The sequence below is a fragment of the Piliocolobus tephrosceles genome, chromosome X (genome assembly GCF_002776525.5).
Source record: "Piliocolobus tephrosceles isolate RC106 chromosome X, ASM277652v3, whole genome shotgun sequence".
In the NCBI taxonomy this organism is placed as follows: domain Eukaryota; kingdom Metazoa; phylum Chordata; class Mammalia; order Primates; family Cercopithecidae; genus Piliocolobus; species Piliocolobus tephrosceles.
Genome location: NC_045455.1, coordinates 86885029 through 86908181, shown reverse-complemented (window position 1 = coordinate 86908181; position 23153 = coordinate 86885029). Strand labels below are relative to the sequence as shown.

General features: G+C 43.6%; 1 protein-coding gene across 3 annotated transcripts in view; it reads left to right on the top strand.

The window, feature by feature from the left end:
* The window catches only part of MTUS2 (microtubule associated scaffold protein 2), a 640565-nt gene that overhangs the window by 195647 nt on the left and 421765 nt on the right, over positions 1–23153 (top strand). For all 3 annotated transcript variants that reach the window (XM_031934947.1, XM_031934946.1, XM_026454233.2), the window contains one exon: positions 14463–16921. In XM_031934947.1, coding sequence (XP_031790807.1) covers positions 14675–16921 — 2247 coding nt within the window. In that variant the 5' untranslated portion in view covers positions 14463–14674. Of the gene's footprint in view, positions 1–14462; positions 16922–23153 lie in introns of those variants that run through there.

The window sequence follows — 23153 nt, the reverse complement described above, 5'->3', positions numbered from 1 at the left end:
ACACACATCAACATGCTGCTCTTTTAAAAAGCACTCTTAAATTTTGTTGGGAATATAAATATCTTTCACTAGTTTTCTTCGATCGTTGGTGAAATGTTGGAGGATTACTACAAGTTACCCAAAGCAATCTTACTCATTTATCTCAGTTGAACAGAAAAAAACCAGTCATTCTCCCCAGTATATTACCATTTATTTTTCCTTCATGTTTCTGGGCTGAGTTGGTTCCTAACTGAATAATACGGTTTTTCCTTTTTAATTTATTTTCATTTCCTTATCTCTTCCTTAAGGATATTCCAAGCCTACTGATCCAAAATGCTTTGTTCATTACAAAGTCTAACTAATGAAAATATAGAGTCTTATGATGGGCCCTGGGACATGAAAGCGTATACCTTTCCATTTAGTTGGAGGGTTTTGCACTCACCTGTGCAGTTTATTTAATTGCTTTCTCGTTGTTACAACTTTTTTTTTTTTTTTTTTTTTGCTTGAGCTGCATCATGGTGTCACATATTCAGCTTCATCCTTCTAGGGATCTAGTTCATTTGACAGAAGAAAGGATATGAGCTTCTGATGAAAGATAAAAGAAATTCACCTTCAGGATAAAAAGGAATTTGAAGGAGCCCTGTGTAAAGTGACCTGGTGCAGGCTTTTGAGCTGTAAGTGAACCTCACTTCACTCCTGATGATGTTAGAATGATTTATTTCTTCCTTTCAGATAGCAAACCGTCCCTGAGGTTTATAGCCTGCAGTCCTGCAGATAAGGGCGGGTCATGTGCCACCTCCATCCATTCCATGAGTCTAAGGCATATGTAAGAGAGTCAAGGGCGTGCAGCTCAAGTGTGCCTCCTGCTCTGAAGTAAACCCATGTGGCGAAGCTTGGTGGAGAGTGGCCTAGCAGAGGAGCTTGAGTAACTGTCCATACTGCCCTTTCAGTTTTCACCAACCCGACTCACCCCCCTCCCGGGAATCAGCTGCTCTCCCTGGAATTAGCTTTTCTCCCCACCTGCTCAGGTGGATTTTGGGATTCTCCAGCAGCTACTCAGTCCAGCCTGTCCACATTGCAGAGGAGAATAAGGCCATAGGATTTGTGGTAGGAAGGAAGAAGTGGAGAGGGTTTGTTGGGAATATTCATATAAGGTGTTTGTGGTTAGGAATTAGGAAGGGAATAAATTAGTGAAATATTACAGTGCTATATTAATACTCAGGCAAGTGACTACTTAGAAAGAGATATGCTAAAAGAGTGGGTCCAGGCCAGGCGCAGTGGCTCACGCCTGTAGTCCCAGCACTTTGGGAGGCCAAGGCGGGTGGATCACAAGGTCAGGAGATGGAGACCATCCTGGCTAACACAGTGAAACCTCCGTCTCCACTGAAAATACAAAAAATTAGCTGGGCGTGGTGGTGGGCGCCTGTAGTCCCAGCTACTCGGGAGGCTGAGGCAGGAGAATGGCATCAACCCAGGAGGTGGAGGTTGCAGTGAGGCGAGATCGCGCCACTGTGCTCCAGCCTGGGTGACAGAGCGAGACTCCGTCTCAAAAAAAAAAAAAAAAGAGTGTGTGTCCAGCCTCAGTTGCATTCAGGTGCCAGGCAGCAGATAGCAGAGGCTATGAAGCAACCAGGTGTGCGTTACTAGGCCAAGTAGCCACTGCAGAAGGGGAAAGTGCGTGCCCTGCAAACATACACTTGAATTCCATTTTAAAAAGCACTGTTGCCTACTCCTGTGACAAGGCAACAAAAACGTTGTCTGATTCAGCTCTTGGGGTGCTAGTTGAAATGCCTACAGGAAAAGTACATTGTCTTTTCTGTAATTCAGGGTGTTTCCTTTTCTCTCCATTTGGAGTCCGTGTCTCCTTTTTTCAGTCTTCTGTTAATGAACACAAGCACATAACATTGGGATTGGAGCAGTTTGGATCTTATCTGTTATTTTTTAGATGGCATATTAATCTTCAATATGTTGGCTTTTCAAACCTGTCTCGTGAAGTAATGGCAGAGAATTTATCACCAACTCTTGATGGTCAAAGCCAGTGTTGTTGCCATTTGAAGCTGCCAGTGTTTTAAACTAAATTTAAAAAAATTTCCTTCCTTCACCAGAACAGATAACGCTCAATTTTTCTGGTAAGCAGATAGGGTTGCAGATAATTGAAATCCATAGATCAATCCCATGCTTTATTTTAGGTATTATTTTACCCTCTTTCCTTATGAAATCATTTTTTAGAGCGAACAGTGTTTGACAGATTTGAGTTTCCCAGTGGCTTCTTTTCGTTAGAACTTCACCACTGGGGCAGTAACAAGGAACTAAAAAGGAAACGGGTAGCTGGGGTTAGAGGGGACATACACCTCTGGCATCACTTACAAATCCTGTACTCAGACGTTGAATGATACAGCCCTTGCTTGTGTGCCAGTGGAGGGAGGTCAGCCTGATACTTTGTTAAACTAGCCACACACACACACATACCTACACTGCAGAGAGAGTCAAAGATCTCATTTCCCCACCCCATCAATTGAGATTTGTCTTTTTCTTGCCTTTACATGGTACTTTGTATTTCTGTTTAACAGCATATTTTATTATACCCTGTCTTGCTTTTATTAGTGATGAGCTATATGTACGTTCTATCCTTTTCCCTCAGGAGATAGGAATTTCTTCAAGGATTAAGACCCTTCTTTTATCTTTCGTTTCCTATTGCTCCTTGCACTGTGTCTTTTAAGCCTGTAGATGCTCAGTAAATCAGGTCCATCTTAGAGCCGTTGCCTTGCTTTTCTCACCTCCCTAACCCAGGAGGCCTTGTTCCATGGAGGCTGCAGTCTGTCAAGGGGAATAAGCAGCAGACTGAGGCTGAGGAGCCAGGCCCCACCCGGCTGTGACAGTGCCTACCTGTGCGACTTTGAGTAATTCACACAGTTACTCAAGACTGCCGTTTCCTCATTTATAAAACGAGAGGGCTGAACTAATTAATATCTGTTTCTTCTCACTTTTAACATACAGTGATTAATATACTCTTAGCAAGACATGACCCAGAAAGCTAAGTAAATTGGGAAAGACTTTATGATGACACCATACTAATTAATTCAACAGATAATGTATTGAGTGCCTACAATGTATGGAGTACTAGCCTAGTCACTGGGATCTGTGGTGAGCAGGGCTTACCCATCTTTACTTTCATGGAGCTTTCATTCTATTGGGAGAGAAAGACAATGAACCAATAAAAAAACACATAAAATAGCTGTTAAAAGACTGGGAAAGAAATGACAAAGGGCTGTGACTGAGGGTAGAGGAGGACCATCCAGGAAAGCCCTTCTGAGGAGGGACCCTTTAGGCCGAGACCTGAAATGTTAGAAGCGGAAGAGTCAAGCATGGAGCATGCAAAGCTGTGTCAACAGCAAGGCAGAAGTGGCTAGAGCCAGGAGTGGGGGAAGTTTCACAGGGCCATGCAGGCCAGGGCAAGGCTGCCAGTGGGGATTTTGTAGCCAAAAATGACCTGATCTGATTAACCTGCCAAGATATTCCCCCGGCTATCATGTACAGGGAGAATGGCTCTTTAGAGAAACAAGAGCGAAGTCCGGGAGCATGGTAGGAGACGTGTGGCTTCCAAGGGAGATGCATTCTGCATGGATTCCTCTTCCTCCATAGAAGGGAATAAACCACTGATGGACACAGTGCCCGGGGTGACTCCCAGGTGCACTTGCTGGGGGAAAGAAGCTGGACGCAGTGGCCACCCACTTGCTGTGTGGTTACGTTTAAGCGACATTCTGGAAAAGCAACAGTGGAGGAACAGAAATTAGATCATTGGTTGCCGTAGGTTGGAGGAATGTTTGGAGATGATAGAACTATAATTGAGGTGGTGGTGTGTCCGGAATTGGTGGGTTCTTGGTCTCACTGACTTCAAGAATGAAGCCGTGGACCCTCACGGTGAGTGTTACAGTTCTTAAAGATGATGTGTCCGGAGTTTGTTCCTTCAGACGTTCCGATGTGTCTGGAGCTTCTTCCTGCTGGTGGGTTCGTGGTCTCGCTGTCAGGAGTGAAGCTGCAGACCTCTTGGTGAGTGTTACAGCTCTCAAAGGCAGCGCGTCTGGAGTTCGTTCTTCTCAGTGGGTTCGTGGTCTTGCTGGCTTCAGAGGTGAAGCTGCAGACCTTCGCAGTGAGTGTTATAGCTCATAACAACAGTGTGGACCCAAAGAGTGAGCAGCAGCAAGATTTATTGCAAAGAGCAAAAGAACAAAGCTTCCACAGTGTGGAAGGGGACCCGAGCGGGTGGCAGGTGGGTGCTGGCTGCTGGCTGGTGGCTGGCTCCCGCAGCCTGCTTTTATTCCCTTATCTGGCCCCACCCACATCCTGCTGATTGGTCCTTTTTACAGAGAGCTGATGGGTCCGTTTTGACAGAGTGCTGATTGGTGCGTTTACAATCCTTGAGCTATGCAGAGTACCAATTGGTGGATTCACAAACCCTGAGCTAGACACAGAGTGCTGAATGGTGCACATACCATCCTCCCGCTAGATATAAAAGTTCTCCAAGTCCCCATCCAGTTCAGGAGCCCAGTTGGCTTCACCCAGTGGATCCTGCATCAGAGCTGCAGGTGGAGCTGCCTGCCAGTCCCCAGCTGCGCCTGCACCCTTCAGCCCTTGGACTGTGGAGGGGACCAGGTGCCACAGAGCCGGGGGCAGCGCCTGTTGAGGAGGCTCAGGCTGCCCGGTAGCCCACTGCAGGGGAGGAGCTCAGACATGGCGGGCTGCAGGTCTTGAGCTCTGTCCGGCGGGGAGGCAGCTAAGGTCCAGCAGAGAACTTGAGTGCGGCGCCAGTGGGCCGGCACTGCTGGGGTACCCAGCGCAACCTCCACAGCTGCTGACCCAGGTGCTAAGCCCCTCACTGCCCTGGGCCGGCGCAGTGCCGGCCGGCTACTCCCTGTGCGGGGGCCTGCCGAGCCCGCGCCTGCGCCCGTGCCCGTGCCCTCCGGAATTCACACGGCCTGCAAACGCAGCCCCGGTACCCACCCGCGCCTCTCCCTCCACACCTCCCCGCAAGCAGAGGGAGGAAGCTCTGGCCTCAGCCAGCTCAGAGAGGGGCTCCCACTGTGCGATGGCGGGCTGAAGGGCTCCTCAAGCACCGCCAGAGTGGAAACTGAGGCCAGAGGCCGAGGAGGCACTGAGAGTGAGGGCTGCTAGCACATTGTCACTTCTCAGTGGGAGTTGCAAGACTGTATGCCAAAACTCACAAAACTGTACAGTAAAAATGATGGTAACTGCATGTCAATTATACTTTAGTAAAAAGCAGAATAACATCCTGAGCAAGAAAAAGATGTTCCGGTTTGAATGATGGTCATTCTAGCTAGGTGCTCTGGTCATTCTAATTAGGAAGAGTTTTTCAAGGAAAGGGATGGAGCAGGAAGTGGGGAAATGGAGGGATAGAATGAAGAGTGGCATGTTTTTCTCTTGAGGGTAGTAGATATTTATTGAACAAATAATTCCAGAGTACTCATTCTGTGCCAGGCCCTGCTAGGCACTGGAGAAGTAGTTATAAATGAAACAGAAACCCATGTTGGAGCTTAAGAGTTCTGTATGAAGATGCAAATATGCATGCCCTTTAACACAGGGATTCTGCCTTTAGGAATTTATCTGAAGGAAGTAAAGGGTGCCATAAAGTTGTGCATTCACTGATTTTCTGTGAGAAGTTATTTAACAAGATAAAAATTGAAGACAACCTAAACTCTTGACAATAAGGGGAACTGGTGAATAGATTATAGTGTAATTGATTATTACTTGAGAATATTCGATGATAAAGTTTTTACTACATATATTTATATGGGAGGAAGAATATGACATGCACAGTGAAAAATTGGGGTTATAGAACTCATTCCATGTGTGTAAAAACAAAAAATCGAAAATACTACATTTTTACCTTTTTTTATATATATCTAATGAAGATTCATTTCTTCTTTTTCTTCTTTAATTTTTTTATTTTTTATTTTTTATTTTTTTTTAGATGGAGTCTCGCTCTGTCACCCAGGCTGGAGTGCAATGGCGCAATCTCAGCTCACTGCAACCTCCGCCTCCTGGGTTCAAGCAATTCTCCTTCCTCAGCCTCCTGAGTAGCTGGGATTACAGGTGAGTGCCACCACCCCCAGCTAGTTTTTGTATTTTTAGTAGAGACGGGGTTTCACCATGTTTGTCAGGCTGGTCTCGAACTCCTGACCTCGTGATTCACCCGCCTCAGCCTCCCAAAGTGCTGGGATTACAGGTATGAGCCACCATGCTCGGCCGATTCATTTCTTTTATAATTGGCAATGTGAGTAGTTCCACTTTGGAAAAAAAGTCATCCAAGACAAAAACAAAACAACATAAACATTAAGCACAATCGGCAAGGAATGAATGTCCTTTATTTTCTGGGTGAAATTCTCCCCTGGAAAGGACTTTTTTTTTTAAGGGTATGCTTGAAATGCTTTTTGTTGGCAAATGTGAGTGAAACTGGTTTTGGAGAAACATGCAGCATTTTGATTGGGGGAGATTTTAAATATCAAGGAACATAATATTTTGTTTAAATATCACCTTGGTCTAAAAACCATTACCCCCTCTCCTGGTCCTCTGTAGAGGGGAAATAGCAGCATTTCATTTATGTATATATTCTTCTTTACTCTTTCTACTCATGGTAAAATAAAAATAAAATAGCCTCCGCTACCTCAATAAAAAAGATATTCTGAACACCGTCCTGTTTATATATTAGAATAAAATGTGATATGCTGCCCATGTTATGTACATAAGATAAAGACAGCAAAGCAGGCTCCAGAGAGCTATTATACTTTGTGTTATATGACACCATAGATAGCTGCAGAGTCCTTGAATATATATTTTAACATCTCCCAAAGAATAATTCAATTTTTAACCATATTGTAAGGACACTGTCCTTGTAAGGTTCATTTAGTCTGCAGAACATCAAGTGTTAGATTATAATTGTGTCTGTTGAGAATAAACATAACCAACATTATGAAATAAGACCAAGAAACTGAATATTCCTAAGTAATTACAACTGCAGAAAACATGGAGATATTATTACCAGGAGACTTTCAGATGAATACATGGACTTGTACATGAACATGTAACTACATATACAATTATCTTATTAACTGTGGCAAAACACTGTAGGCACCAAATACATACCCAGTAGAGATGCCAACTACAATTTGAAAGCTAGGATTTTGAATTTTTTTGCATTGTTACATTTACTCTTGAATTTTGGGTTCATATTCTGTTCATTTTTCTGTATCCTAAAGTTCTACAGGATAATTGATTGCATGGCAGGATCTGTAGTTGGAGCTTCTTTGGCAAAGTTTTATGAAGTCAGATGAAATTGCATTTACATTCAGAGGCATGGTGGTTGAATGTATATATGAAAATTCACAACTGATAAAGCATTACACAGCAGTCCTGGCAGCTAAGGAGAGCTGTACAACAATACTTCTCAATCTTTCAAAACGCATGCGTCCTTTTAATAAGTCAAAAATCCCTCAAATTTTCTTCAGTTTATTTTCAAAGTAAAGTATCATGACAAACATAAATCAAACTGATGATCAGAATAACTTTTCTATCTACTCTTACTTGGATATTTTGATATAACCCTCTTAGGAGGACATCTAACCAGTTGCTCAGTTGGCAAGGGTGGCTTTACTATTTTCATCTTGAAAGATAAAAAAAAAAAAAAGGACTCACATTGTAGTGAACATTTCACCTTTCTGAGCTGAAGTTAGGATAAGATTACTTCATCTGGAGTGCCTACCATGTGCAAAGTGCTGTCCCAGAAATTACATAGAAGTGCCTGTGCTATTAATCTTCAGCCTAGTAAGCTTATAATTTCATAAAGGGAATAAGATACATGTAATGAAATAATGAGTCACATATAACTGTAATAAAAAGACACACTTAACTAGTTTAGATGGACACGGCTGTGATTAAAAAGCATGGTATGACCATTCCAAAAGGAAAGATCTGTGGATTCAGGACACAGAGAGAAAATATCTAGTTCCACCTCTACCTTTCTGGTGGGGAAGGGAGGAGAGGAGAGAATTTAGGAAAGGTTTCATGAAGGAGGTGGCCTTTGAGCTGGACTTTGATGCTTAGAGCATGGAGCTGTTGGGCAGGAGGACGATTTTACAGGGCAAATGTACTTTAAGTAGAAGAGTAGAGGGGATTAAATCTGGAAACATATATAGGCCCTGTGCTCATTGGGCCTTGAATGTCAAGCCAAGAAGTGTCACTTTAGCCTGTCATTTGGCTGGGTCACTCAGGGTGATATTCTTGGATGGCACCGTGGTGGATCCAGTGAGTTTCCCTTCATTCAAGAATGCCTTTCATGCTGTATTGGACCAAAAAAACATGGGTCACTGGAAATCAAAGCCTAAAATGGATGAAATTCTACATGAGTGTGTAGATGCTATCATTTCAGTTCACGATTTCATGATTTAGAAATGTATGTGCCTTTGGCCAGGCCCAGTGGCTCATACCTGTAATCCCAGCACTTTGGGAGGCCAAGGTGGATGGATCACCTGAGGTCAGCCTGGTCAACATGGTGAAACCCCGTCTCTACTAAAATGCAAACATTAGCTGGGTGTGGTGGCGTGTGCCTGTAATCCCAGCTACTCAGGAGGTTGAGGCTTGAGCCTGGGAGGCAGAGGTTACAGTGAGCTGAGATCGCACCACTGCACTCCAGCCGGGGTGATAGAATGAGATTCTGTCTCCACCTCCTCCCACCATACCCGCCCCCCCCCCCCTCCAAAAAAAAAAAAAAAAAAAAAAAGAAATGTATGTGTATTCACAAACCATTATCAGAGATTGTGAGCTCAGGAGAGCTGAAGATGTGCCTGATTACGAAAGATGGGCAGAGACAATTTGGTTTTTGAGCAAGGAGAGCATGTGATGCTCTGGCTTCATGCTAGCAGCCCTGATGCTGAGCCCATGTTAGGTTTTTTAAAGCCTTGATAATTGGTGAATTATGAGTACTATGAAAAATAAACAGTGGCCCTTATGCAATTGTAGGTTACTGTGTAGGACCGGTCATGGTACTACAGCCTCATTTTCTTGTCTGTCTGCACTTTCATTTTGTTTATTTTTCATGAGAGACAACATTATAATTAGTAACGTTTCAGCATCATGATTGACAGAGTTTCTTTTGATGCTCTTGTGGACAAGATGGGGGCACATAAAGTGGCTGCAGGGACTGGTGGGCAGAGGGGTGCCTGAGGAGTGATTAGATGAGCATTGTGGAAGCATTGTGGGGTCATATCCTTTTGGCACCAGGAGCTAGTGTTTTGTCCCCTGCTGTGTTCTGCTAACATTGGTGTCAATAAATGACACCAGTGAGTGATTTATCAGTGAATTATCAATGAACGATCGTGTAGAAGGAACTCTTAGCTTTTCAGTGATAGTATGGAAACCAGAATGGATTACAGATATTTTTGATGAAAAGTTAAGGATGGGCTCCACAAGTTTTAGAAGGATAGAATGATGCATTGAGATCAACAAGGTGATGTTTGAGAAGTATATTTTTGTGATCCCACCCATGGGTGCTAAAGCCAGTTACAGATGTCTCGGATCGAGTCAGTGGAGTTGAGGACAGCTTATATGGTGCCTTGATGTTTTAATTAATGATGTGGACCTAGAGGGTGATTTATATGTCCATGAGGAGGTCATTCTTAGAATGAGTGGTTAAAAGTATAACTAAGAGAATGGAAGACTTGCTTTCTTGTGACTCTAGATGCTGCAGTTAGAACTGAAGTATTGGCATAGCTCTGGGCACCTTGTTTAGGAGGGAATTCAGGTTCCCTTGTGCATGTACTTAGAGGAAAGCTGTTTGGATGGTGGGAGTTTCAAAAGCTAATCCTACAGTTGGGAGAATCTGAGTTCTTTGACAAGGAGTAGAATAGGTTTTGGGAGGAAGAGAGCATATAGCTCTTTGTAAATACCTGAAAGGTCATCTGGTGGAAGAATTGCCTCCTTCTGCTCTAGGGAGGCAGAGCTTGCCACCAGAGACCCTGCCCAGATGTGTGGTGAATTTTCTGGCCCTAGAACCAGGGGAAACCACTTAGAAGACTATTAAGCATCAGGCAGGTTATAAGCCTACATCTTTACATTCCTTTCAAACTAGTACTTAACTAATGGATTGTTTTTTCAAGATAAAATATCACTTACCTCTAAGGCCATCATTCTTAACGTTTTATAATAATGGATCTAAGGCATATGAAAGTTACATGTCTCACTCTGGGAAAATGCACTTCAGCTAGGGGTTTGTACCCTTGGTTGACCTATTTGCATATTTTATTTAATGACACACAGTCCTGTATTATTATGAGTTTGAACTTTTGTGATCATGTTATATGTTCTGTGAAAATGTTTATCTTAGTAGAGGGCCTTGGATTGAAATTTAGATCTGGAAAGAAATTTGTGTTTGTGTTTACTTTGCTGCTATCTTATGGCAGGATGAGGGAGCTGGGGTGAGGGAGATGCGTGAGGCCACATAAGGGGGAGGGAAGGAGGCAGGAAACATGACTTCCTGTGCATAATTTTGCCTCATAAAATTGAAGAAAGTTTTTAAATTTGCTTTTCCTGTCGTATGTGAACTTCCACGTGTTGTTTTCGGTTTTTTCTATTCTTGTTCTTACAATAGTGTGTTTTCCTTTTGTTCTTCCTGTATGATTCCATTCATGGACAGCTTTTCTTCTTTACAGCTTCTGCTTTCTATCTGTGTCCCAGTTCTGCCACTCATGAGCTGTGTGACCTTGGGAATGTTACCTCCTCTGTGCTTTCGTTTCCATTCTGGGAAGTGGGAAAAAAAAAAAGCAAGGGGATGTGAAGACCTGTCTCTGGAGGCCTGCTATAAATATTAAGTGTCTTAACTTAAATTAAAATTGAATATTAAAGACTTATAATTGTGTAATTTTAATTTAAAGTTAAATTTTAGGCCACGTGCTGTGGCTCATGCCTGTAATCCTGGCACTTTGGGAGGCCAAGGTGGGAGGATCACTGGAGGCCAGGAGTTTGAGACCAGTCTGGTCAATATATCAAGACCCTATTTCTACAGAAATAAAAAAAATTAGCCAGATGTGATGATGTGCACGTGTAGTCCCGTCCCAGCTACTTGGGAGGCTGACCCAGGAGGCTGTCTCGAGCCGAGGAGTTCATGGTTACAGTGAGCTATGAACGTGCTACTGCACTCCAGCCTGGGCAGCAGAACGAGATCCTGTTGCAATGTTTTGAACAAATTTGTATAACTGCTGAGAAAATACTGGGCCTCTAGCAGGCTCCAGCTTTTTTTCTGTCCCCTTACCAGTGAGTACCACTGGTTATTGTTTACTGTTACTGTTTAGTGACAAACTTAAAGAACATTTATGATGTAATTCCTTAAAAATTAAAATACAACTCTTTTTAGCATGACATTGGTTTTGTACTTCTCTGTCACTTTCTTGCAATCATGTTATGTGTTGTGGACTCCGATGCGTTGTTTTTGTTTGTTTCTGCTGAGTGAAGTTGCCTCCTTTCTCCCAGCTTCAACAGTTCAAACCGAAGAGGGCTCCTGGCTGCATATTTACACTTCTGCCCACAGAAAGTCAGAGGCAGTTCCCTTCTGTGGATGGTCTATATTTATGAACTTTCTTGCCCTTCTCGACTTTCCAGGATACCTGTTTCTCAACCCAGAGAGCACAGCACTCTTTTAAACTGCAGTCTTACTGATTTGCCTACATGCTTTTTGTATTTGTGCTTAGAGAACATGTGTATCTTCAAGGGAAACACTTTTAAAATTGAATAAACAAAGAAACAAGGGTTTGTTGAGAATCCCCTCTGTGTCAGGAAACGAAGACTGGGATCAAGGTATCAGCAACTTGGTTGAGGGCTATACTGGGGTCAGGCTGCACCAGGGGGTGCTAGTGGCTTACTAGAGATAAGGCTGGGACGAGAAGATGGAGAAGGAGAAAAAGCATGAGAGTGCGGAGGATGAGGACAGTGAGGGAGTCGTGGAAAGAACAGAAGAGCAATGTGGTAGGGAAATGCAAGCGCACATGCACATGTATGATTGTGTATTTTCCCATGATCATACACACATGGGGAAAGAAATGGAAAGATCCAGATGTTAATGTGTCTTGGGGTATGGGGTAGAAGAGGCAAATTTTAAAAAACAGAACAAAAACCAGCTTATAAGAAATGATCTTATGTATGTAAAAAAGTTTACCTGCTTATGTATAGATGTGGAAGAAAAGAGAGCTCTGATCTGGAAACACAGAGAGCTTCAGTGAGGAGGAGCATGAGGACAGCTGCAAGGTGTCCTTGGGTTGGGTGATGGACTGTCGCGTGTTACATGATTTTGCTTTATAACATAAACCTTTTATTAAATAGAGACAGGGGCTTCCTGTGTTGCCAAGGCTGGCCTTGGACTCCTGGCCTCAAGTGATCCTCCCACCTCAGGCTCCCAAAGCATTGGGATTACAGGTGTGAGCTACTGTGCCCAGCCCTCATATTCTTTTTAATATATGAAACAGCATGTTAACAATGATGAATGGAAAACAAGTGGGTGGCCACGTTGCCATGTAACCTGTTTCAGGAGAAAATAACAGTAGCCTCCTGTGTGGTGTGCACGTGTGCTTGTGCATTCTTGATGAATGAGGAGGAAAGTGTGGAAGGCTTCCAGTCTGCCTTAGGGGAATTGGTGATGGGGCAGAGCCTTGTGACCGTTAAAATCCCGTATCCCCAGTGCCTAATAAAATACATTCATAGTAGTGGATGAAACAATGTCAACCTTGAGTGGAATGGTTTAGTGGTGATCCGTGAGTCTACTTTCACAGAAAAGCATATCCTGTGTGGATTTGAAACTCTTTGGGGGGCAGAAATCACACCGATCTTCCTCATCATTCATTTGGTCATTTATTCATTCATTCGTGCTACAGATACATACTAAGTGCCTAATATGTATGCCAGATATTAGACAATATTTATTTTCAGTGTCTAGCAAATCAGAAAGTCTTTTTTTTTTTTTTTTAAATCTTCACAGTGAAAATACAGGGTATTACAAATTCATCATTATAGGACGACCTAGTCAGTCAGGAAGGCTTCCTGGAGGAAGTGGTAGTTATGTTGCATATTGAAGGATACAGAGGACTTGTTAGATGAGATTGGGGGATGTTTCCACATTCCATGCAGTTGGAAAAGTATGTGGAAAGGCCCTGAGGCAGGGAGTAATGAACATGGTAGTGTGAGGAATGAGGCCAATGTGGCAGCAGCCTGCAGAGCAGAGGGTGAGGTGGGGACGAGGCCAGAAAGGTGTTCAGGGCCTGATCATGTAGGCCTTGAAGGCCAGAATGAAGCATTTTCCCCAAGTTTTTATTTTGGAAAATTTCAAACTTACAGAAAAGTTGCAGATGTAATAGAATTCTTAACTAGATATTCAAGTGGTTGACTTTTGCCAGTTTCTCTCTTTTACTCTTTATCCTTCTCACATGCACACACACATACATACACATGTTTTTCTTGGTCAAATCATTTGAGAATAAGTTAGAGAAATCATGACATACTACCCCTGAATTCTAAAGCATGGATATTTCAAGAACAAAAATAATCTCTGGCATAATTATAGCACGATTGTACACCCAAGGAAATTAATTATAAAATACCTGTACCTTATATACAGTCCATATTTAAATCTCTGATTGTCCTAATAATATCCTTTGCTAACATATTTTGAAAATCCAGCCTCTGCTGACATTTTTTTGGGACCAGTTAGGCCAGTTATTTTGTAATACATACTTCAATTTAAATTCACCAGGTTATTTTCTCATGGTTAAATTCTGGTTGAACATTACTGCATAGGTGATGTGTGGCCCTGAGAACTAACTAATATCAGAAGTCCGTAATGTCAGTTTCGATACTAGTGATGTTAAATTTGATCACATGGTTAATGTGGTGTCTATCAGATCTCTCCATTGTAAAGATCAGATTTTCTTTTTGTAAGAAATAGAGTAGCTGGGGGGAAGATACTTTAAGCATCTATAAATATATTGTTCCCCAACAATCTTTTACCCAGTGTTTGTACCTTTTGCATCCCTTGTGCAAGAGAATTGTTAATGCAGAGATTGCAAAATAGTGATTTTTCAAATTCTGTAATTTTTTTCCTACATTCGTTGATACTCTTCTGTAAAGAAGAGCCTTTACTTCTCCTCCACCCTTTTAAGTCAGTATCAGTATAGACTTGTGGATGTTTAAAATTTGGATTTAAGATTTCTCATGCATTTATAATCCTTTTCTAACATTAAAGATTCTGATGTTTAATTTTTGTCTGTATTTGGTCAGCGGGAGCCCTAATCAGAAAGGATTTTGAGAAAACTGTCGAGTGAATGAAATAATAGTAGAGAAATGACCAATAAATCTGTGTTTACCACTTTTTTCCTACTGAGAAGTTCTATTAGTCCATCTAATGTGAATGTATTTTTATTTCTCTCTAGGTCTCACGGACTAATTGGCTCTCATTCAGCAGGAACCTAACAGATGAGTCTTCCTGCTGTATATCAAGAGAATGCTTGCTTTTCAAGCTGTTCTGAGAATGACTAAAGCAGTGTAACAAGGTGACATTGTCAGGGGAGGACAAGCAGCCTGAGAATTTCCTATTAATCTGATTGCAGCTTGAAGGCAGCCCATTTCCATTACATAGGACTGCATGGCAAGCAGCCCCACCAAAGGGTTGACAATGAGCGTCCCAGTGGCTCCTAAGAAATCATGTTACACTCAGCTGCGGGACAACAGAAATGCAGCAAGAAATAATAATGAGAGCATTCTAAGTCTGGGAGATACAAATGCCAATCAAATCATGTTGGAGGTCAGTTCCTCTCATGCTGAGTCCAAGACGTGTGACCTGGAAGATGAAATTGGAAACACAAATTCAAGTGAGCCAGAAAACCGTACCCATTTCCATAAGGAATTTCACCAACTTCAGGGCTTTGAGAAGGGATCTCAGCCTGGCTCCACCAGCCTGAAAGATTTTAGACTTTCTTCAACCATTCAGAGGGAACTCAATGAAGAGCACACAATGGAGACAGGCACAGACAGCCTGCAGACCCCGCGGAGTATCCAGGGACCAAGTCTGTCGAGTTGGAGAAATGTGATGGGTGAGGCCAGTCTAGACGTTTTGGCTAAAAGGGATGCTGAAATTCCCCGGCACGTTCCCAAGGATAAATTGGCAAAGACCCTAAACAATGAGGAACTGAGGAGGCATTCTTTGGAAAGAGCAAGCAGCTCTGTAGCTGTAGTCGGGAGCCTGACTCCGCAGCATCCACAGCCTGCACCCCTCGACTCCCAGGAAGCACGGGGTCAGGTGCCTGGGGGTGGGGAGGGGCCACAGAAGACATTGCCAGACCACGCTCTCCCGGCAGCGTTCCCTCTAACTGAGAGTACCTCACAGGGAAAGAGTGTGTGTCATCCTAAACCATCTACCTCAGAGACCAAGCAGAGCACCCCCTCAGAGACCCAGACAGTGGGAGCACATGTACTGCAGGTGTGCAGTGAGCACACATCGCGTTCTGCCCATCCAGAGCCCGCTCTGAATCTGACTTTGGCATCGAAGGAAATCCCGAGTAAGCCAGAGGCACAATTAGGTCAGGGAAAGGGAGAGGCCAAGCTGGAGCTGAAATATGTTTCACCCAGGAGGGTTGAACAGGAGGGAAAGGCAGCCCAGGAAGGGTATCTGGGATGCCACAGGGAAGAGAATCCGTCAGCTTTGGAGGGAAAGGATCTGTGTGGGGAAGCACACCCAGAAACCACCGATGCACTTGGCGGTCTGCCAAACAGTGACCTCCAGCACCTTGGGGTGGGAAGAGGCAACAGTGAAGAGAAGAGAGGAGTCAACCCAGGGAAGCTGGATTCTCTCCACACCACCCCCAAACAGGCCTCTGCTTCCTTAGGAGGGGCTGATAATCAGCCCACTGGCAAAATTTCACCATGTGCAGGTGGGAAGTTGGGTGAAAGGACATCCAGCAGCTTTTCACCAGGTGATGGTCATGTGGCTTTTATTCCTAATAATCTGACTGACGGCAAGCCCTTGGATGTCATTGAGGAGGAAAGGCAGTTGGGCAGTGGGCAACCCACGGTGGACAAGGACAGTGTTACGCTTTTGGTGTTCAATCCTTCTGTTGGAGAGAGCCAGACAGAGGTGCCTGAGCCCCTGGAACCTCAAAGTGGCAGCTCAGAAGCACGGGAAAGCAAAGAGATCACCACATCTGTTGCTGAAAACAGGAACCTTCTAGAGAATGCAGATAAGATTGAACGCACCTCAGCAAGAGTAGATTCAGTTCTCAATACTCCAGCAGCCCTCCACCCAGAGACAACTGTGAACATGACCCACCAGCCTCCAACACCCAGTAGCCGTTTTCAGGATGTTAGCGTGTTCGGTATGGATGCAGTGTCCCCCTTGGTGGTAACACCCCCTGCTGATAGTGCACGCTTGTTGAACACATCCCCCAAAGTGCCTGACAAGAATGCCTGCCCCAGTGGGATCCCCAAGCCTGTCTTCACACATTCCAAGGACACACCTTCCTCGCAGGAGGGAATGGAGAACCATCAGCTTGAAAAAACAGAGGAGAGGACAGAAACCAAGCCCATCATTATGCCCAAGCCCAAGCATGTGAGGCCCAAGATCATCACCTACATCAGGAGGAATCCCCAAGCCCTGGGCCAGGTGGACGCCTCGCTGGTTCCAGTGGGGCTTCCATATGCCCCGCCCACATGTACCATGCCTCTTCCCCATGAAGAGAAGGCAGCAAGTGGTGACCTGAAGCCATCTGTCAACCTCTATGAGAAATTCAAGCCAGACCTGCAGAAGCCAAGGGTCTTCAGTTCTGGATTGATGGTGTCTGGAATCAAGCCCCCAGGACATCCTTTCAGTCAAATGAGTGAAAAGTTTTTGCAGGAGGTAAGAGAATGTCATTATGATATGGTCTGTAAGTTGACTGTCCCAAAATCTGTGACACATTTTCAATGAGTTATGAAAGTAAAATGGCCTCTTTAGGTGAATTGCAGATTTTCATGGATACACTTGTGAAGAAATGGAGTCTTTGACTAGAGGAGATTGTCTAGAGAAATGATCATTTTTAACTAGAAGAGTCTGATTCTCTTAATAAGATGCACCCAGTATCTAAGGAGACCCACTGAAATTTCACTTGCTGTAATTCATATGAAATTAGATGAGTATGCATTAAATAGGCTTCCATGTTCAAATAAGTGAATATAATATAAGCCAGGTCAAAGGAAGAAAGAATGCAGAATTACTGTATTCTTCAAATAGATCAGACTCATTCCTCAATGGGGAGTATTTTCTACCTGGGAGTATCTCTTATTCGTACATGTGAAGAACAGCAAATGAGCAGAAAGCAGTGTGTTAGGCCTGGACTGTTTCTTTAAAATAAAAATAATAATTACAACTAACATTTAATTGAGGGCCAGCTCTGCATTGGGCCCATGTAATACAGCATTTGATCTTTGTTAATCTTCACTAATCTTTGCAATAATTCCCCGAGGGTTGGTATTGCAGTTTTTATCACTGTATAGATACGGAAACAGACAGAGAGCTTAAAGTCACCCACCATGAAGGAAGGAGAGCTGTGAGAGTCTCACTCAGGCCTGTGCAATTTCAGACTGCACTGTGCTGTCCTTTTCAGTACCTGGGAGCTATGGTGGGTCGTCCTTTGAGACCTCAGAACAAAGATTTGTCTCCTGAAGGAGTCTTCATGACAGCCGGGTGATCAGTTAAAAGTAGGGCAGGAGCTGAGGACGGTGGCTCATGCCTGTAATCCCAGCACTTTGGGAGGCCAAGGCAGGCAGATCATGAGGTAAGGAGATCGAGACCATCCTGGCCAACGTGGTGAAACCCTGTCTCTACTAAAAATACAAAAATTAGCTGGGCGTGGTGGCAGGGGCCTGTAGTCCCAGCAGCTTGGGAGGCTGAGGCAGGAGAATTGCTTGCACCCATGATGTGGAGGTTGCAGTGAGTTGAGATCGCGCCATTGCACTTGAGCCTGGCGACAGAATGAGACTCCATCTCAAAAAAAAAAAAAAAAAAAAAAAAAAAGGCAGGATGAGATCATCCTGTCTCTAACACCCTCCAGAGCTGCCCAGGTTGCTTGGAACACAAGCTGGAGCCTGTAGGATGGCTCAGCCTTTAGGATGTGCTGACTGGGGCTCTGTCAGCTACCCGCCCCCCTCCTTCCACTGTCCCTTTCTCATTCTGTTGCTTCAGGACCTTTGTACGTCCCTCTGCTTGGAATGTTCTCCCAGTTATCCAGGTGGCTCTCTCCCTCGCTTCCTTTAGGTCTGTGCTCCAACATTATCTCCTTGGGAAGGCCACCCATCTTCCCTCTGTATCCCCTTTCTCTGATATTTTTCTTCTTAGCACCTACCTCCACCTGCCATAAACACTTTTTTAGTTTTCCTGCATTGAGTATAATGTAAACTCCATGAGAGAAGGGATTGTTTTCAATATTTTCTTCCCCATTGTGTTCCCAGAATTTAGAATGGTGCTTGTTATAAGTATGTGCTCAAAAAATGTTGAATGATAACTGAATCATGAACTCCATATGTGTTGCAACCATAAAAAAGTGTACCAAGGGTTTCTACAGACAGGGTGATTGAGTCCAAATTTGGACTCTAGCTTGGTTAGATGTATTGGCATATTTAAAGGATGTGTCAGTCACAGCAGAAGTTGTCATATCTAGCACAAAGACAAAGTTGAATCCATTCTTGGCAGCAAACATTGACCTAGGCAATCACTGACTAGGTGCTCCAACAAGCCAACCAGCTGTGTTGCCTTGAGGCAGGTCCTTAGCAACCAAATCACAGAGCTTGCTCCCTGTATTCTGACTCTGGGCCTGCCACCAGGCCTCTGGTTGTAACTGGCTTCCTACCTTGCATCTCTGGAGAGGATTCTGACTGGACAATTCAGGGGTCCAGTCAGCTTGGCAGGGTTTGTAGCATGACATCTTGTTTATAAGTGACTTCTTACTCTGTGCCCTGCAATGAGAGCATGTTCTGGCGAGAGGACACTTGAGTCTGGCTTTAGGCAGTGGTCTCCCATTAAAATGAAAAAATTGCCCTTCTGATTTTATACATCAGTCTCTGAGTTTGGTTACAGTGAGTCATTCTCAACTTTCTAAACATTCATCCACCTGGGCCTCTGAGGCTCAGGGTCAGGCTCTGAAGCTGTGCTCTTCTATAAGGCAAGGAATCACTGCAGAGTTTCCTTGAAGAGACCTGTCTTAGTCCATTTGTGTTGCTATGAAAGATTACCTGAGGCTGGGTAATTTATAAGGAAAAGAGGTTTATTTGGCTCATGGTTCTGCAGGCTGGACAGGAGGCATGGCGCCAACATCTGCCTATGGTGAGGCCTCAGGCTGCTTCCACTCATGGGGTAACGGGAAGGGAAACCATGTGTGCATTGATCACGTGGTGAGAGACGAGCAAGAGGGGAGTAGGGGAGGTGCCAGGCCTCTCTTTAAGGATCACCTCTCATGGGAACTAATAGAGCAAGAACTTGCTCATTACCAAAAGGAGGGCACCAAGCCATTCATGAGGCATCTGCCCCCAAGGCCCACACACCTCCCCCTAGACCCCACCTCCAGCATTGGAGATCACATTTCAACATAAGAGTTGGCAGAGACAAACCGTATCCAAACCATAGCCAGAGCCTAGATTTTTCTCTATAAAAACAAACTCATCAGGGAAATTGATTTGGATATGTAGGCCTAAACCCCGCATTGTCTGTAATTCTTTCTTTGTGCCCTTCTGTATATTTCTTTTCTGTGTTGTTTCTGCTTCCTCCAAGAATAGTTTATATATTATATGCATATTGTCCCCAAACTATTTTCTCTGCTTCATTATCTAGACACCACCTCGAGACTCAAGGAAATGGGATTGTATGGACCTTGTGTGGCTTTGGCGGTTCTGAGTGGTTCAGAGAGACCCCACTGGTGTGGAGAGAGCATTATGGCCTCACACTTCGAGCATCCCAAAGTCATCTTCAAAGGATTTATTTGTTTTTGTGCCTCAACTTTACAAGTTCATTTGAAATGTCAGTTTCCCTCCCTGTATCTGGGGACCATTTTCTGCCATCATCAGAGCATCTGAGAGACCCAGGCCGGTTTTCAGGCTGCAGGAGGATACTCAGGTGTTGTGCTGGGCTCGTTTCTATGATAACCTTTTTTACTCGTAAAAAGTGGGGAACAGGCTGGTCCTTGGCCACCAGCTACTGCTATGACATGCTGTAACCCAGCAAGTCCCCCTCTTGTGTTTGAGCTCAGTGCAGGAGGTAAAAAAGCCGACGTCTTCTGCCAGCGTGCCGCAAGCTCACCATGGGGCGGCTGCGGTGTGGTCTCTAGGAAAAGAACACATTTGTGATAATTTGTTGCAATAGAAGTATTTTTCAGTTATAGAAGCCAGATTTTTTTTTAAAATAAAATGAGAACCTCTTAAAAATAAAAACCCAAACCAGCTTCAGACTCTTCCGTCATTACCGACAGATCCCTGCTGGTTACGTAGCATGGGTAGAAGTGGAAAAATCAAGAGTAAGCACTCTTCTCAGAGAGGAACTCTTTCCTAGTTGACAGGAGCAGCACAGGCATTGAAAACTTCCAGAAGTGGCTTCCGAGATCATCTGGGGTCTAGTCGTGTCCGGGTATTAGATGTGTTTTCCTGAACAGGTGCCCTCTGCCACTGGCTCTCCGGAGGCCTCAGGGACACTCCCTCCCTCCAACAACTTGGGAGCCCTTTTTGTTTTTGGTAAAGGGAGGTGGGAAGAAAGGGGCAGGGCTGAGAGGAAGGAGTGAGGCGATGTGCGTGCAGTGTACAGAGGTGTGATCCAGGGCTGCTGTCCCTCCTCACTGTCTTGCTGCCACTTGTCTCTGAGGGGCACTGCATCCATTGGGGTTCCCTAGACAAATAGAACTAATAGGTGTGGTGTGTGGTGTGTGTTCACGGGTCTATATACATCCATACTTCGTCTCTTTCTCTCTTTCAATATATATTGTATGTATTTCTATATATATATCATATAGAGAGAGAGATGGATATAGATGTATATAGAGAGAGGTTACATCACATCATCTATGTATATATATAGAGAGAAATTGATTGATTGATTTTAAGAAATTAAGTAGAGGCTGGCAAGTCAAAAGTCTGCAGGGCAGGACAGCAGCCTGGAGACTTAGGGTAGAGTTGGTGCTGCAGCTTGGGTCTGAAGGTGATCTCCTGGCAGAATCCCCTTTTCTTTAGGAGGAGTCAGTCTGTTTTTAATCAAGCCTGCAACTGATTAGCTGAGACTCACCTACGTGCTGAAGGGTCTGCTGCTTTATTCAAGGTCTACTGATTTAAACGTTAATCTAAGAAATACCTTCATGGCAGCATCTAGAACGCTTGACCAAAGACCTGGGTGTTGCGACCCAGCCAAGTTGACACATAAAATTAACCATCCCAGACACCCTTCCCTCACCACTATCCCAGTGGCTTGTGAACGAAGCCTGCACCTGCACCCTCTGTCTTCACGGCACACTGTCCCAGTGAGAACAGTGCAGGGCACATAGGAACAGGGACAGCCTGCTAAGAATGTATTTGTTTGCATGCCTTGGCTTTACGAGTTTGTTTGAAATCATAGGATTCTTCTGTTTGCTTTCAAAGTGAGTTCTCTAAAAACCCTCCACTGGGATGGAAGGAGGGAAACGGCAGCATTTGGGGTTGTTCTGTATGTGTTTATGACTGGGCCGTGTCACCTGCTGTATTCTGTCGGTAAAGATTAAGGAAAAGAGTATGAAGCTTTTTGTAGATTCCCTTGTTTAATTAAAAATGCACAGACTAGACATCAAAGGCGTACTTTTTCCCACTTTTAAAGAATTTGCGATCTCACCAGAAACAAATTACCCAACAAAATGATAGACATTGAAGTTACTGAAATCGTTAAGATCGTTGTTGAGTGAGAGTGTGGTGAATTTTAATCCCTAAATACTACTCCGTTTCAAGGCACCGAGTAACTACTAAGATCAGCATATTGCAATCCTAAAACCTGACAGATGTAGTTTGGAAATAATATTAATTTCTTCATAAGAGCCACCTGCTCAAAGCAATGTGCAATGGAACCCAAAATTTAGAAACTAAAATTTAAAAAGGGTGTATGTGAGAAAAGCCAGAGATTGATAGTGAGAGTAAGTAGAGTACGGTAAAAAATTTAGCAGAGTGCAGATGTAGAATGTTCTTTCATAGGAATATAATTTGCTGTAGCCAAGTACAATCTATCTACTATAACAATCATGCATATTTTACAGTGTGATTATGATAAAACTTTAAAGGCCTAATGTTTTGTTTCCACAATGTCAATTTGAAGTAGGACTTTGTATCTATTTCAACATTAAATGAGTATCAATTTAAGGGTTTATCTCTTCAACAGCTTGGATCAAAGCTTTTATAGCCCTTATTAAAGAATATTGTTAAATGCTTATGATTCCTGAGATACAAGTTTGACACATAAAATGTGCTGTGATTTAGAACAGAGTTAATTAACAGATGTATCTTTTCATGCATAGCCCTTAGCACTATTTTTTATTGTAACTTAAAGGAAATAGATTATTTAGTTCTCTCTCTTTCTTTCATGTTTAATATGAAAAAAACATTGATAATATGAACAGACTTAATGAGTACAGAATTGCATATATAAAAGGTACTGCCCACAGGTTGTGTTCTAGGCCAAACTGCTAGCTACAGGAGAAAGTAACAGTAATGTTATGTTATTATTAAACTTAGGAAAAAATGGAAACATGATTCTTTAATAAATATTTATTGACTTTAGGTATGTGCTAGACATTGTTTTTGGTGCTTTGAAGTCAGCAGTTGATGAGATTGTGCCCTAGAACTTCCATTCTGGTGAAACTTGCGCAGACCTTCCTGGGAGCATCACCTCACCAGGGCAGACGACCAGAGGAGATAACTGAGGCTCAGGTCTTTAACTAGGTAAACACACAGTACAGGTCTGAAAACACATTTTCCATTAACTTCCCTATTTCTGGCTAATGTTTCCTCCCTTGTTAACAACGCAATTTTTTGCTTTCTAAGTAGCCCAGTAAAGATCTAATATAAATGGACACAGTTTATCTAGTCAGTCTAAGACT